This window comes from Palaemon carinicauda, chromosome 31, assembly GCF_036898095.1.
Source record: "Palaemon carinicauda isolate YSFRI2023 chromosome 31, ASM3689809v2, whole genome shotgun sequence".
In the NCBI taxonomy this organism is placed as follows: Eukaryota; Metazoa; Arthropoda; class Malacostraca; order Decapoda; family Palaemonidae; genus Palaemon; species Palaemon carinicauda.
This window is the reverse complement of record NC_090755.1, coordinates 12,037,995-12,051,547: the sequence shown is the minus strand read 5'-3', so window position 1 is coordinate 12,051,547 and position 13,553 is coordinate 12,037,995. Positions and strand designations below refer to the sequence as shown.

General features: G+C 42.4%; 1 protein-coding gene and 1 long non-coding RNA gene across 12 annotated transcripts in view; one reads left to right on the top strand and one right to left on the bottom strand.

Moving 5' to 3' along the window:
• Nucleotides 1-13,553, bottom strand: part of LOC137624289 (zinc finger and BTB domain-containing protein 7C-like) — a 175,020-nt gene that overhangs the window by 51,921 nt on the left and 109,546 nt on the right. The window contains exon 6 of one of the 9 annotated variants that reach the window (XM_068354842.1): nt 8,109-8,622. The exons of 6 other annotated variants lie outside the window; for them this stretch is intronic. In XM_068354842.1, coding sequence (XP_068210943.1) covers nt 8,191-8,622 — 432 coding nt within the window. In that variant the 3' untranslated portion in view covers nt 8,109-8,190. Of the gene's footprint in view, nt 1-8,108; nt 8,623-10,041; nt 10,589-12,525; nt 13,543-13,553 lie in introns of those variants that run through there. 2 more of the 9 variants (XM_068354845.1, XM_068354844.1) reach the window with 2 other exon arrangements.
• The window catches only part of LOC137624291 (uncharacterized), a 195,575-nt gene that overhangs the window by 114,163 nt on the left and 67,859 nt on the right, over nt 1-13,553 (top strand). The window lies entirely within an intron of this gene.

Genomic DNA, 13,553 nt, shown 5'->3' with positions numbered 1-13,553 from the left:
AACCTGTCAATTGGAAGATCGATGTGAGGAATGCGTTGGGCTTTCGGAATTCGATTTTATCGAATTCCAGAAATATACACGTAGGCTAGAGAGAGATAGAGTCAGGAGAAGTTCATCTCGTTCTGTTGATTTTTCCTCTCCTCATGCCCCACAACCTATTCCTTCCCCTGTAGTGGTTGCTCCTAATCCCCCTTCTGGCACTCAAGAACCTTCGATGGCAGATATGATGCGTGCCATCCAAGCTCTGGGTGAGAGAGTCGAGTCCTTGGCTAGTGACCGTAACCAGCTCATGGCGGACGTCAAGGAGCTGAAGTGTAAGAGTGCAGTGGGTAGTGATAAAGTGAGTGATAGTGTTGTGGATAGTGTTGCGCTTGAGGGTTCGTCTGTTCGTGCCTGTCGTCCTCCTAGTCCGGGACCTCTTGCAAGCTCCCAAGTCCAGGGGAGAAGCAATGTCGTACGACCAAAGGGTTCGAGAGGCTTTAATCAGCGAACAGACGTTCCCTCCGTGGTTTCGGGCGTATCTACCCAAGATCGCCCCACCCACACAGAGACGAGAGAGCCCATTTATTCCTCGTCTGCGGAAGAGGTTTCTCGTAAGAAACCATGGACCAAGGTCTCGCGGCCTCTTAAGCGCAAGTCGGTCCCTTCCGCGCAAGTCCAACGGCCCAGTTGTAGCCACTGGGTCAGTTCGGACTCGCTGCAGTCTTCCGACGACTGCTCACCTCCTACGAGAGGCAAAGCGGTACCGCCTCAGGCAGTCACACCGTCTGTCGCCGCACCTGCTCCTGTAGACCCTAAGTGGTCTTTGCTGCAAACCATGCAGTATCAGTTAACGTCACTGATGCAGGACTTTCGTGCGGAGAAGGTTGATGCTGAACCAACCTCTTGCCTACAACCAACCACGGTTGTGCGTCCTGTGGACGCTGAGGCGACCTTCTTCCGCACTCCAGCTGAGAGAGTCCCGCCACCCATGCGTTCCAGTGTACCCTGCCAGCCGCATGTTGACGTTCAGCGACGCACGGAACCTTCCGTTGACGTTCGCGAGGTACAACAACAGTCTAAGTTGTTTTGTTTTGACGCGGTGCGTCAACCTCCGCAACCCAGTGTGGTTGCCTCTGCTCGCCCACATCAGACTAGACAGTCTGGAGTAGACGCTATGCGTCCCCGCGCTGCTATGGTTGTTGCCAGTTCACAGACTGGGCAACAGTTCCATGACGTTGCGTCCGGTTCAGTCACGCGTGCACCCGTGCTACCGGACTCAGCTGACCAGCCGATTCCTACTCCTTTGCCGCTTCCTCCTCAATTCTCGGATGATGGACTCTCTGATGATGACGATGCGGCACACGTTGATGAACCACATTCGGACCTTGACGAACCCAAGACCACGCAACCCTCTTTGGACTTTAGAAAAGTTCTTGCTCTGTTCAAAGAGATGTATCCGGACCAGTTTGTGTCTGTGGCTCCACGCTCCCCTCCGTCAGAGTTTGCTTTAGGTACGCAGTCATCCTCGCCTGCCTTTACGAAACTCGTCCTCGCCCGCTCGTCCAAGAGAGCTTTACGAGTTTTAGGAGATTGGATGCAGTCCAAAAAGAGCCTAGGGAAGACAGCCTTTACGTTTCCCCCTGCGAAACTCTCTTCCAGATCGAGCGTCTGGTATGCCACGGGAGAAGTTCTCGGCTTGGGAGTTCCTGCCTCTGCCCAGGGCGACTTCTCAAGTCTGGTAGACTCTCCCCGCAGGCTAGCCATGAGACGCTCTAAGATATGCTGGTCTCCTTCGGACCTAGACCATCTGTTGAAAGGAGTATTTAGAGCCTTCGAGGTCTTTAACTTTTTGGACTGGTGTCTGGGAGCTTTGAGCAGGAAGATCTCCCCTTCTGACAAGGAATCTTCCTTGCTCATAATGTCCTGCATGGACAAGGCCATACGTGACGGATCTAGTGAGCTTGCGGCTTCGTTCGTATCCGGGGTCCTCAAGAAACGTGAGAACCTTTGCTCTTTCCTGTCAGCTGGAGTGACACCGTGTCAAAGATCAGAACTTCTGTTTGCTCCTCTCTCAAAGTGCCTTTTTCCAGAGGACTTGATTAAGGAGATTGCTGCTTCTTTGATTCAGAAGGACACCCATGACCTGGTTGCGTCCTCTGCCCGCAAAGCCACCCCTTTGCCTACCTTGTCAAGACCCAGGATGGACACTCCAGCGTCCAGATTCATTCCGCCCTTTCGTGGCAGAGCCTCCAGCAGAGGAGGTGCTCGTGCCGAAGGGAGACGTGGGAAGAAGAAAGGTACCAAGTCCTTTAAAGGCAGAGTCTGACTGCCACCTTCTTCAGACAGCAGTGGGAGCCAGACTCAAGAACTTCTGGCAGACCTGGGAGAAGAGAGGCGCAGATGCACAATCTGTGAAGTTGCTCAGAGAGGGGTACAAGATCCCGTTTGTACGAAAACCCTCTCTAGCAACGTTTCCCATCGATCTCTCTCCCAGGTACAGAGAGGAAGACAAGAGACGAGCATTGAAGCAGGAGGTGTCTCTCTTGCTAGAAAAGGGAGCGGTAGTCAAAGTCCTGGACCATCAATCCCCGGGCTTCTACAACCGTCTCTTCTTAGTGGTAAAGAAGACAGGAGGGTGGAGGCCGGTGCTAGACGTCAGTGCGCTGAATGTCTTTGTCACAAAGCAGACGTTCGCCATGGAGACCACAAAGTCCGTTCTAGCAGCGGTCAGAAAGGAAGACTGGATGGTCTCTTTAGACCTAAGGGACGCATATTTTCACGTCCCCATCCACCCAGACTCCCAACCTTTTCTGAGATTCGTTTACGAAAAGGTTGTCTACCAGTTTCAAGCCCTGTGCTTTGGCCTAAGCACAGCTCCTCTTGTGTTTACGAGGCTGATGAGGAATATAGCCAAATTCCTTCATTTAGCGGACATCAGAGCCTCCCTCTATTTGGACGACTGGCTTCTAAGAGCTTCTTCCAGTCGTCGCTGTCTGAAGGATCTAAAGTGGACTCTAGATCTGACCAAGGAATTGGGTCTCCTGGTCAATATGGAAAAGTCTCAACTGGTCCCATCCCAAACTATTGTGTATTTAGGGATGGAGATTCACAGTCAAGCTTTTCCGTCGGCCCCCAGAACAAGTCAAGCCCAGGTATGCATCCAGAACATGCTGAAGAAGGAACGATGTTCAGTCAGGCAGTGGATGAGTCTGATAGGGACACTATCATCCCTGGAACAGTTCGTTTCGTTAGGAAGACTACACCTCCGTCCCCTTCAATATCACCTAGCTGTTCACTGGAAAAAGGACAAGACGCTAGAAGCGGTCTCGATCCCCATTTCCGAGAAGATGAAGTCTTCCCTGACTTGGTGGAAGGACAGTATCAGCCTCAGAGAGGGTCTGCCCCTGGCTGTTCAGACTCCCAACCACGTTCTCTTCTCGGACGCATCGGACACGGGCTGGGGCGCGACATTAGACGGTCGGGAATGCTCGGGAACTTGGAACTCGAGTCAAAGAACGTTGCATATCAACTGCAAGGAGCTACTGGCAGTTCATCTGGCCTTGAAAAGCTTCAAGTCCCTCCTTCAAGGCAAAGTGGTGGAGGTGAACTCGGACAACACCACGGCTTTGGCGTACATCTCCAAGCAAGGAGGGACCCACTCTATGACGTTGTACGAGATCGCAAGGGACCTCCTCACCTGGTCAAAAGATCTAAACCTTTCTCTAGTAACTTGGTTCATCCAAGGCAACTTGAATGTCATGGCAGATTGCCTCAGTCGGAAGGGACAAATCATTCCAACAGAATGTACCCTACACAAGGATGTGTGCAAGAGACTGTGGGCCACATGGGGCCAGCCTACCATAGATCTCTTCGCAACCTCGATGACCAAGAGGCTCCCAATATATTGCTCACCAATCCCGGACCCAGCAGCAGTTCATATAGATGCCTTTCTACTGGATTGGTCACATCTAGACCTATATGCATTCACCCCGTTCAAGATTGTCAACAAGGTGCTGCAGAAGTTCGCCTCTCACGAAGGGACAAGGTTGACGTTAGTTGCTCCCCTCTGGCCCGCGAGAGAATGGTTCACCGAGGTACTTCAATGGCTAGTGGACGTTCCCAGAACTCTTCCTCTAAGGGTGGACCTTTTACGTCAGCCACACGTAAAGAAGGTACACCAAGGCCTCCACGCTCTTCGTCTGACTGCCTTCAGACTATCGAAAGACTCTCGAGAGCTAGAGGCTTTTCGAAGGAGGCAGCCAGGGCGATTGCTAGAGCAAGGAGGACATCCACTCTTAGAGTCTACCAGTCGAAGTGGGAAGTCTTCCGAAACTGGTGCAAGTCAGTATCAGTATCCTCGACCAGTACCTCTGTAACTCAAATAGCTGACTTCCTTTTATACCTGAGGAAAGAAAGATCTCTTTCAGCTCCCACTATCAAGGTTACAGAAGCATGTTGGCATCAGTCTTCCGTCACAGAGGCTTAGATCTTTCCAACAACAAAGATCTACAGGACCTCCTTAAGTCTTTTGAGACCACGAAGGAGCGTCGTTTGGCTACACCTGGTTGGAATTTAGACGTGGTACTAAGATTCCTTATGTCAGAAAGGTTCGAGCCACTACAATCAGCCTCCTTTAAAGATCTCACTTTAAAGACTCTTTTCCTGGTTTGCTTAGCCACAGCTAAAAGAGTCAGTGAGATTCACGCCTTCAGCAGGAACATCGGATTTTCATCTGAAACGGCTACATGTTCTTTACAGCTTGGTTTTCTAGCCAAAAACGAGCTACCTTCTCGTCCTTGGCCGAAATCGTTCGATATTCCAAGCCTATCAAATATGGTTGGAAATGAACTAGAAAAAGTCTTATGCCCTGTTAGAGCTCTTAAGTTCTATTTAAGACGAACTAAACCTTTACGAGGACAGTCAGAAGCTTTATGGTGTTCTGTTAAGAAACCATCTTTGCCTATGTCAAAGAATGCCTTATCCTATTTTATCAGACTGTTAATACGAGAAGCTCATTCCCATCTGAGTGAGGAAGACCAAGCTTTGCTGAAGGTAAGGACACATAAAGTTAGAGCTGTCGCAACTTCAGTGGCCTTTAAACAAAATAGATCTCTGCAAAGTATAATGGACGCAACCTATTGGAGAAGCAAGTCAGTGTTCGCGTCTTTTTATCTTAAAGATGTCCAGTCTCTTTACGAGAACTGCTACACCCTGGGACCATTCGTAGCAGCGAGTGCAGTAGTGGGTGAGGGCTCAACCACTACATTCCCCTAATTCCATAACCTTTTTAATCTTTCTCTTGAAATGTTTTTATTGTTGTTTTTGGGTTGTCCGGAAGGCTAAGAAGCATTTCGCATCCTGGTTGATTTGGCGGGTGGTCAAATTCTTTTCTTGAGAAGCGCCTAGATTAGAGGTTTTGATGAGGTCCTGTAGTATGGGTTGCAACCCTTGATACTTCAGCTCCTAGGGGTCGCTCAGCATCCTAAGAGGATCGCGAGGCTCCGTAAGGAAGACGTACTTAAAAAGGCAGAGTAATTGTTCAAGTCGACTTCCTTACCAGGTACTTATTTATTTTATGTTTGTTATTTTGATAACTGCTAAAATGAAATAAAAAATCCTTAGCTCATAATAATGTAAACATTTATTGCTGGTCTCTACCCACCCCCCTGGGTGTGAATCGGCTTATATAATCACCGGCTAAGTTAAATATTGAAAAATGTTATTTTTATAATAAAATAAATTTTTGAATATACTTACCCGGTGATTATATATTAAAGGACCCTCCCTTCCTCCCCAATAGAGACGCAGTGGACCGAGGAGAAAATTGAGTTCTTTGTTTACATTGAGTACTGAGTACCTGCACGACAGATGGCGCTGTTGAAGTACACCCCCTACCTGCATAGCGATCGCTGGCGGATTTTTAACGTAGAGTTTTCTGTCGAGCAGCAGAGCTGCAGCTTATATAATCACCGGGTAAGTATATTCAAAAATTTATTTTATTATAAAAATAACATTTTATAAAATGAGAATATAAAAAAGAGATTCCTCAAAAGGAAATTTATTAAATTCATCTGTGTTTTCATGGTATATTTACCCCATCGACTTTTAACTTCAGTATGGATATTCCTAAATTACGCTATTCTTCCGTTAAACATTTTACAATATGGTTCCACAGTTCATCTAAACAGGGGATAAGAAATTTGTTTCATCTCATGAAGAATTTTATAATAACCAAAGTCCAGTAGAGTCCTGATAAGTGAAAGCAAGATTCGTGTTTGAAGGCTTAAAGGCCACTCATGAATGGCAGAGGCAAGGGATAGTGGCAATTCCCTAGAGACTGACCATATATACATATGATCAGCGCCCAAGCTAGGACCACAGAGGGTCAGGCAATGGGTGCTGATCGACTCGGCAGGTAAACCTAGAGGTCCCCCAAGCTAGGACCACAGAGGGCCAGGCAATGGGTGCTGATGACTCGGCAGGTAAACCTTGAGGTCCTGTGAGCCCCTCTCCCCCCCAAACTAGGGCCAGGGAAGGCTAGGCAATGTCTGCTGAAGACTCAGCAGGTAACCCTAGGGGCTCCCAAAAACCCCCATCCTTAGCTCACAAGGATGATGAGGCTGCTGCGACCAAAGGAACTAGCGAGCTTGAATGGGACTCTAACCCCAGTCTGGCGATCACCAGTCAGGGACATTACCAAATAGGCCACCACAACTCTACTAAGGATTTTTTTAAAACTTTGTTTCTATTTTGCAGCTCGGCTGTCCAGAAGAAATAACTTGTTAGATATCATACAGTAATTACTTCCTTTAATTTAGTAATCCACAGCATTCCATTTCTATTATGCTCTGATTCTGTGAAAACCTGTTTTGTACAGATTTCTTGTTTGAGTTTTAAAATAGTTGGAGGAGATTGTCCTTGGTGGAGGACAAACTGGAAAATGCAATAACAGGAAAAGGAGCTCCTATTAAAACTTGGTGATTGAGTTTTCTAAGAAATCCAATTAATATCTCTCTCTCCCAAATAAGTCACCTTACCAGCTAAGGCACTGAACAAAATTATATATATCAAGGAGGCAAAATCTAGCAGAAACACTGTTTCAAGATTCAAATCAAGGAGGACTCCAGAAGAGGTTTATAAAGAGGCCCGGTCAAGCTCTGTAAGACTAACACCACTAACACAAGTCCTTGAGTGCCTCGAATGCTTAATTGTCGGTAATATCTATCAAAAACTTGAGTCCAACTTATTTTAAATGAATATATGAGAAGGGCCTGCCTTTACCAATTGACTGCAAAGAGCGACAGTGTCTTAGGTTAATCTTTATGCATGACGATGGATTATGCAGTTTTTTTAATAGTTTTTCCTTCTCCATCATAAGGCTCAATACCACACAGTATTCTAGAAGTTTTATTCCAACTGTGACCAAGTTGTGGAATGATCTTCCTAATCAGGTAGTTGAATCGATGGAACGTCAAAAGTTTAAACTTGCAGCAAATGTTTTTTTGTTGAATAGGATGACATAACTCTCTTTATATAGTTTATATATGAAAGATCTGTTTTCATGTTGTTACTGCTCATAACATATTTTATTTTAATTTTTCATTACTTCTCTTGTTGTTTATTTATTCCCGTATTTCCTTTCCTCACTGGGAAATTTTTTCCCTATTGGAGCCCTTAGCATCCTGCTTTTCCAACTAGGGTTGTAAATTAGCTAGTAATAATAATAATAGTGGTGCCTTAGAAGTGGGGCTGCTTCAGAAAATTCCTCCGGGAGGTAAAAGCCTTTGGTTTGTTAAAGACTTAATCCAGGAGGTTGAAGAACTACTCTTGTCCCCACTAGATCCAGAAGATTGGCGAAACATTATTGTGCTGGGACACACAGGAGCAATATGAAAAATTTGAGTTCAGTTATAAGTGCAAGTCTGTGAGGATGTATCAGAAGAGATTTAATGGTAAAAGGTAGAAAGGATCACATATTTAAGACCACACATGACTAATGGGGTCTAAGTAGCAATATGGAAATACAATCTAAACGCAAAATATTTTAGGCATAAATGGATGATGTACCTTACGCACAGTGCTTCCCATTTCAAAAATAAAAATATTGCATATAGTGTTGGTTTTATTAATAAATAAATTTAAAATTCAGAGCAGTGATACAAAGTTACTGTATAGTGAATTTGTATGTTTGACTGTACTGCATTATAACTATTGAATAAAGTCTTTATCCCTTTGGCTGAGACTCTTATCATCAAAGGGCTGATGTTGGCTTATTCCTCTCTGGTGTACATCAGATGTTTGACTAGACATCCTCACATCCGATGTTTGGTTATGCAACCTCACATCCGATGTTCGACTATGCATCCTCATCACATGCAGCTGAAGCGATTGCTTTGTAGATGACCGATACGGACATTTGAGACAGGAAAATGGCTTTTCCCCCGTGTGCGTTCTCATGTGTGTCTTCAGGTTGCCTTTCTGAGAGAAGGACGCCCCACAGACCAGGCACTGGAAAGGCTTTTCTCCCGTGTGCACCAACATGTGATGGTCCAGGTTGGTCTTTATTGGCGTGACGAAAGGACAGTGGGTGCATTTGTGCATCTTCGTGGTGCTTCTCTTCACTGGCGCATGGAAGGCAACCTGCGAGGGAAAGTTTTAATGTTTTACTCAAGTTTTCCCAAATTTACATATGGTTTAAAGTAAAACTGTTTTACCCCCATATAATATTTCTTTAAAAACATTTGAACCATATAACTAAACTACAGTAGATCTGCTGGAATATAAACTGCATACGTATGCAATTCTAAGTATCGCATACAATACCAAAGAACAAAGCAATGGTCTCGCCTGTATAAATTGGTTAAATTTCTAGAGCTTTGTGTTAGATCAGTTATATTAATGAATATTACTATTAAATCATGATTCAAATTCACAGAAATATTAATAGGTCTCAAATATAAAGAGAGAATTTAGAAAGCCATGCAAAAAAAAAAAAAATAAATAAATAAAAAAAAAAAAAAACATATTGGCAGATTTGATTGGATAATCTGGCTGTTATTATAAATGACTAAACTATGTATGATTAACAGTTTTTTTTATATATTTCATCCAGTTTTAAGATTAATGAACCCACATTTCTATATTTGTAAGTAAACAAAATTAAATACCTTAATTTAGATATTTGGGGAGAAACATCTTGATATTTTTAGGAATATCAAGACCATAAAAGCTATTTAGTATTTGAAGAAAAGGGATGAATGATTTCTAGAACAGTCTCGGGACTCATGGTGTGTTTGCATAGAGAGAACTTCCCAGCATCCTTCTTTAGAATTATTCCTGTTCTAATTGGGTCTACACTCCAGCGACTTTCAATATGTCAAAATACCCTCTTATAAACTTATAATAAGGATAAACGATTTCAGGAATACCAAAGAAATCCTTCCTAGGTAGAAAGAGCAATTGGAGATTTCAGACCTCCGCCAATGAAGATTGTCAACATTTTACTCTGAGTCTACGGACCAAACTTTCCTTTTTCGTATGTTGACCGTGAATTAATCTACTGTATAACAATAGTAATAATAACCAGAATCATGATCTTGATACAGATCACCTCAAGAATTTAATTGGTTCACCTGGGAGGTATAATATCTATCCGTTATGATAATTTGATGAAAATCCGGTTTGAGGTTTTGACGTAATCCTTCTAACAGACAAACATACACACAGTTCATTTTATAACCTCCTTGATTGAGGTATTAATCTGAATTAAGACATAAAAGCACTAGAAGTTTGTTTCAGAGCATGTTTACAGTCACCCCCACAAAGAGTGAGCGCAAACAAAGACAAGAGAAGGCAAGATAAAAATTCCTCTAGTTACACCAAAAGTTACACAGTGAAAGAGATGATCACTGAAGATTGTAATGAATGAAGAAGAATGATGGCACAATGGTAGGAAATTGTAAAAAGAGCTGCACTGTATTCTGAGAGCGCTATGTTACTCGTACACTGACGCCTTTAGAGAACTTCTCAATCCTGAATAGTAAACTGTAAGTTGTTAGCAAGATTCTGTTGCATGGAATGTACACTGTTATGATAAATGGATTTGTTTCTTCTTTTTTAAGACTTGCAGTTTTATATTATAAAATTAATAGATAAGATAATGATTCAAAATATAAAATTAAAGCTGTGATGCTAAGTTGAAATGACTACTGTAATCGCTTTTTTACTGCGCTGTATTTGCTTAGTTTCCTTCGCTTTGGAAGTCACTTGTGTCAAATGAACTATGACGGCTTCTTGTTGTCTGATGCACGTCGGTTATTTCGCCGTGCATTCTCTTCATGTGCAATTGAATCGGCTGCTTTGTAGATGCCCGGTATGGACACAGGGGGCAAGAGAATGGCCTTTCCCCAGTGTGTGTTCGCATGTGCGTCTTGAGGTTTCCCTTCCGCGAAAAGGATGCTGCGCACACCAAGCACTGGAAGGGCTTCTCTCCTGTGTGCACCAACACATGGTGTTGCAAGTTGGTCTTGATCAGAGTAGTGAAGGGACAATATGGGCACTTGTGCGTCTTCACGGTGCTTCCCTTCGTTGGCTCGTTGAAGTCGACCTGCGAGGGAGAGGTTTTCATGAATGATGTACGAATTTGCATTGCAGTACAAACAATTTTCAGTCTGACAGCTTATCTAAAGCGTTCTCTCTCCAATATTTATCAGTGTCCTAACGCCAAATAATTGCATTCCTATTCAAAACATTTAAAAAAAAAAAAAACTTTGTGTTAGCATTATACTGCACCGCACTTTGCAAACAAGATAGGGAAGATAAGTAAAGTATCGGTCCAATCAGTAAAATTGACTCTTTAAGGGATGTGGTAAATGCAAACACGCAATTTTTTATGCTATAAAACTCTCATTACAAAATGATGCCACAGTTGTAAGAACTATAAGCAACTCTTTAAAAATGTAATTTAAAAGTACACAGTTGAAAGCATATACTGTACAACATACAGCTTTTCTTTTTACTCCAACTTCTTACTAAATTGTTTCATAATAGACACTTTATGAGCAAAACCCCGTCGTTTTGTCCTCTATCAGTCTTTCTGTTATAACCAAAAGTTACCTATTAACTTCATTTCCTTACCGTTTAGGTACATTTATTATTGTTAGTTTATGGCCATCATAATAGATGTTTGTGTCAGGTTTTTCATTTTTGGGTTAGATGTAAAAACGACTCCTCCCCAATTTTCTTCTGTCGTGTAATCTCTATGCACTAGCTTGTTTGAGGTCCTAGTTTTCATGTGAGCTAAAAAGTCTGCATTATATCAGATTTGTGTTGTCTCATTTAAAAAAGTAAATTGACATTCCAAGTTGCCTTTTTTATTTTTGTACTGTACACTTCTTAAAACGTTGTAATTACCGTACAACCTTTTAGTTATAATAAAAATCATCTTTCTCCAGCTGGTTATTAAGTGTTTCCCATTTCTGTTTTTATACCATACATATGTGACTTAACATTTCTTTAAGATGAATAGCATCTGCTCTATTACTGACAATTAACTTATTTTCCCCTGGTTTTCCTGTCACTTTTGCTGTTGTATGACAGCACTAGTATGCATTTTATTCATCAGCAAACTTGGTCATTTGTAGCTCAATTTTGATAAAGAGCAAAGAACTAAGTACTAAAAATAGCGTTAAAATTCTTGTGAATATTATATGAGGAAAATGTCTCGCTGTCCTCTGTTATTTAGCCAGTCTTTTGTCCAGCATCTTACGCTGTCTATATCTACACATTGAACTTATGCTAATAATCTTGTATGTGACACCATGTCAAATGGTTTTTGGAAATCCATATAGAATATATTTAGTGCTCAACTTATATAATATTTGCTAATGGTTAAGCATGATCTCCATTACTGATTGTTTGTATTCAGTTTACTAAAACAGATTTAGGTACCTTACAAGGAACTGTTGTCAGGCCTGTAGTTCCCTAATTTATCTGTGGAATACAATATATTGCTCCGTGGATACTTTGTGAATTAATGGAAATGGAAAGCAATTTCTTCCTCCAAGATGTTGACTTGTGTACCTCTGTTTAAAGGTTTAAAGGCCGCTCATGAATGGCAGAGGCAGGGGACAGTGACATTACCCTATCGAGCAGGACAATGCCCTACAGACTGACCATATATGCATATGATCAGTGCCTAAGCCCCCTCTCCACCCAAGCTGGACCAATGAGAGCTAGGCAATGGCTGATGATGACTCAGCAGATACACCTATAAGTTCCCCTAAACCCCCCATCCTTAGCTCACAAGGATGGTGAGGTTGCGGCGACCAAAGAAACTAAGGAGTCTGAGCGGGAATCTAACCCCAGTCTGGCGTTCACCAGTCAGAGACGTGACCATATCTAACTAATGCCAAAATGGGGCCTGGTTCCCAATTACAATATTGCCAGTGTTTGTCTTAACAAAACAAAAACATTTTTAAATTATTTGTTTCTAGATTTTTTTTTTTCAAATTTAGTCCTCTAAATCTGTAATAACAACAAAAATTGTATTGTAAACTATATTTCTATAAGATTGTATACAGTACTCATCCTGAGCCCAGTATTCTATAAAAAGGGCAGTAAACAAAGTTCCAGTATTGTCAAAACAAACTAGGTTCGTGCAAGAATACACACAAAAAAGAAAAACTGCAGTTTTTCACTTTGTATGGAGACCTTTCAAAAATAAATACTCACAACCCAATGACAGATGTATTTAAGCATTAAGCTATTAATCATTTAATGTGTTGTACATAGATTGAAGTTTAAAAGAACATTATGGTAAATAATTGCCATATATGTTATGATGAATGAATTAGAAGCACAAAGTTCTTCATTTACAGAAAAAAAATAGCTTTGAGTAATTTTTTCTAATTAAATATCATTAGGTTTCTAAAATGATTGCAAGTTCCTAAGAGCTTTTGGGGGTCAGCCATACATATTCTTTTGTAAATCTAATTTATTATTTACCTCTACAGTATTCTAATTGTACACAACTTAAAAAGTGACTAACAATATATTAATTTGATGTAACCTTGAAACTATAATGCCAGTACAATATAAACTGCTTAAGAAATATGAACACTGGACTGTAATCATACACGTACTAAACCAATCAACGACATGATGATTCCTAGTCTCGTTTGACTATGGCACATTGTCTGTATCACTTTCACGAGGCTTCTCATTTGGGAGATTGTGATGGCTTGTTCCTGTCTGCTGCATGTTGTTTACTGTTTCGCTATGCACTCTCATCATGTGGATCTTAATCGCTTGCTTCTGAGCTGATCGATAGGGACACTTGAGGCAGCAGAAGGGCTTCTCTCCAGTGTGCGTTCTCACGTGCGTCTTCAAGTTGCCCTTTTGGGAGAAGGAAGCCGAGCACAGTGAGCACTTGTAGGGCTTTTCTCCAGTGTGCACTAACACGTGATGGTCCAGGTTGGTTTTAACCGGAGAGACGAAAGGGCAATACGCACACTTGTGTATCTTGATGGCGGTTCGCTTCCCTGGGACACAGAAATCGACCTGCGAGGGAA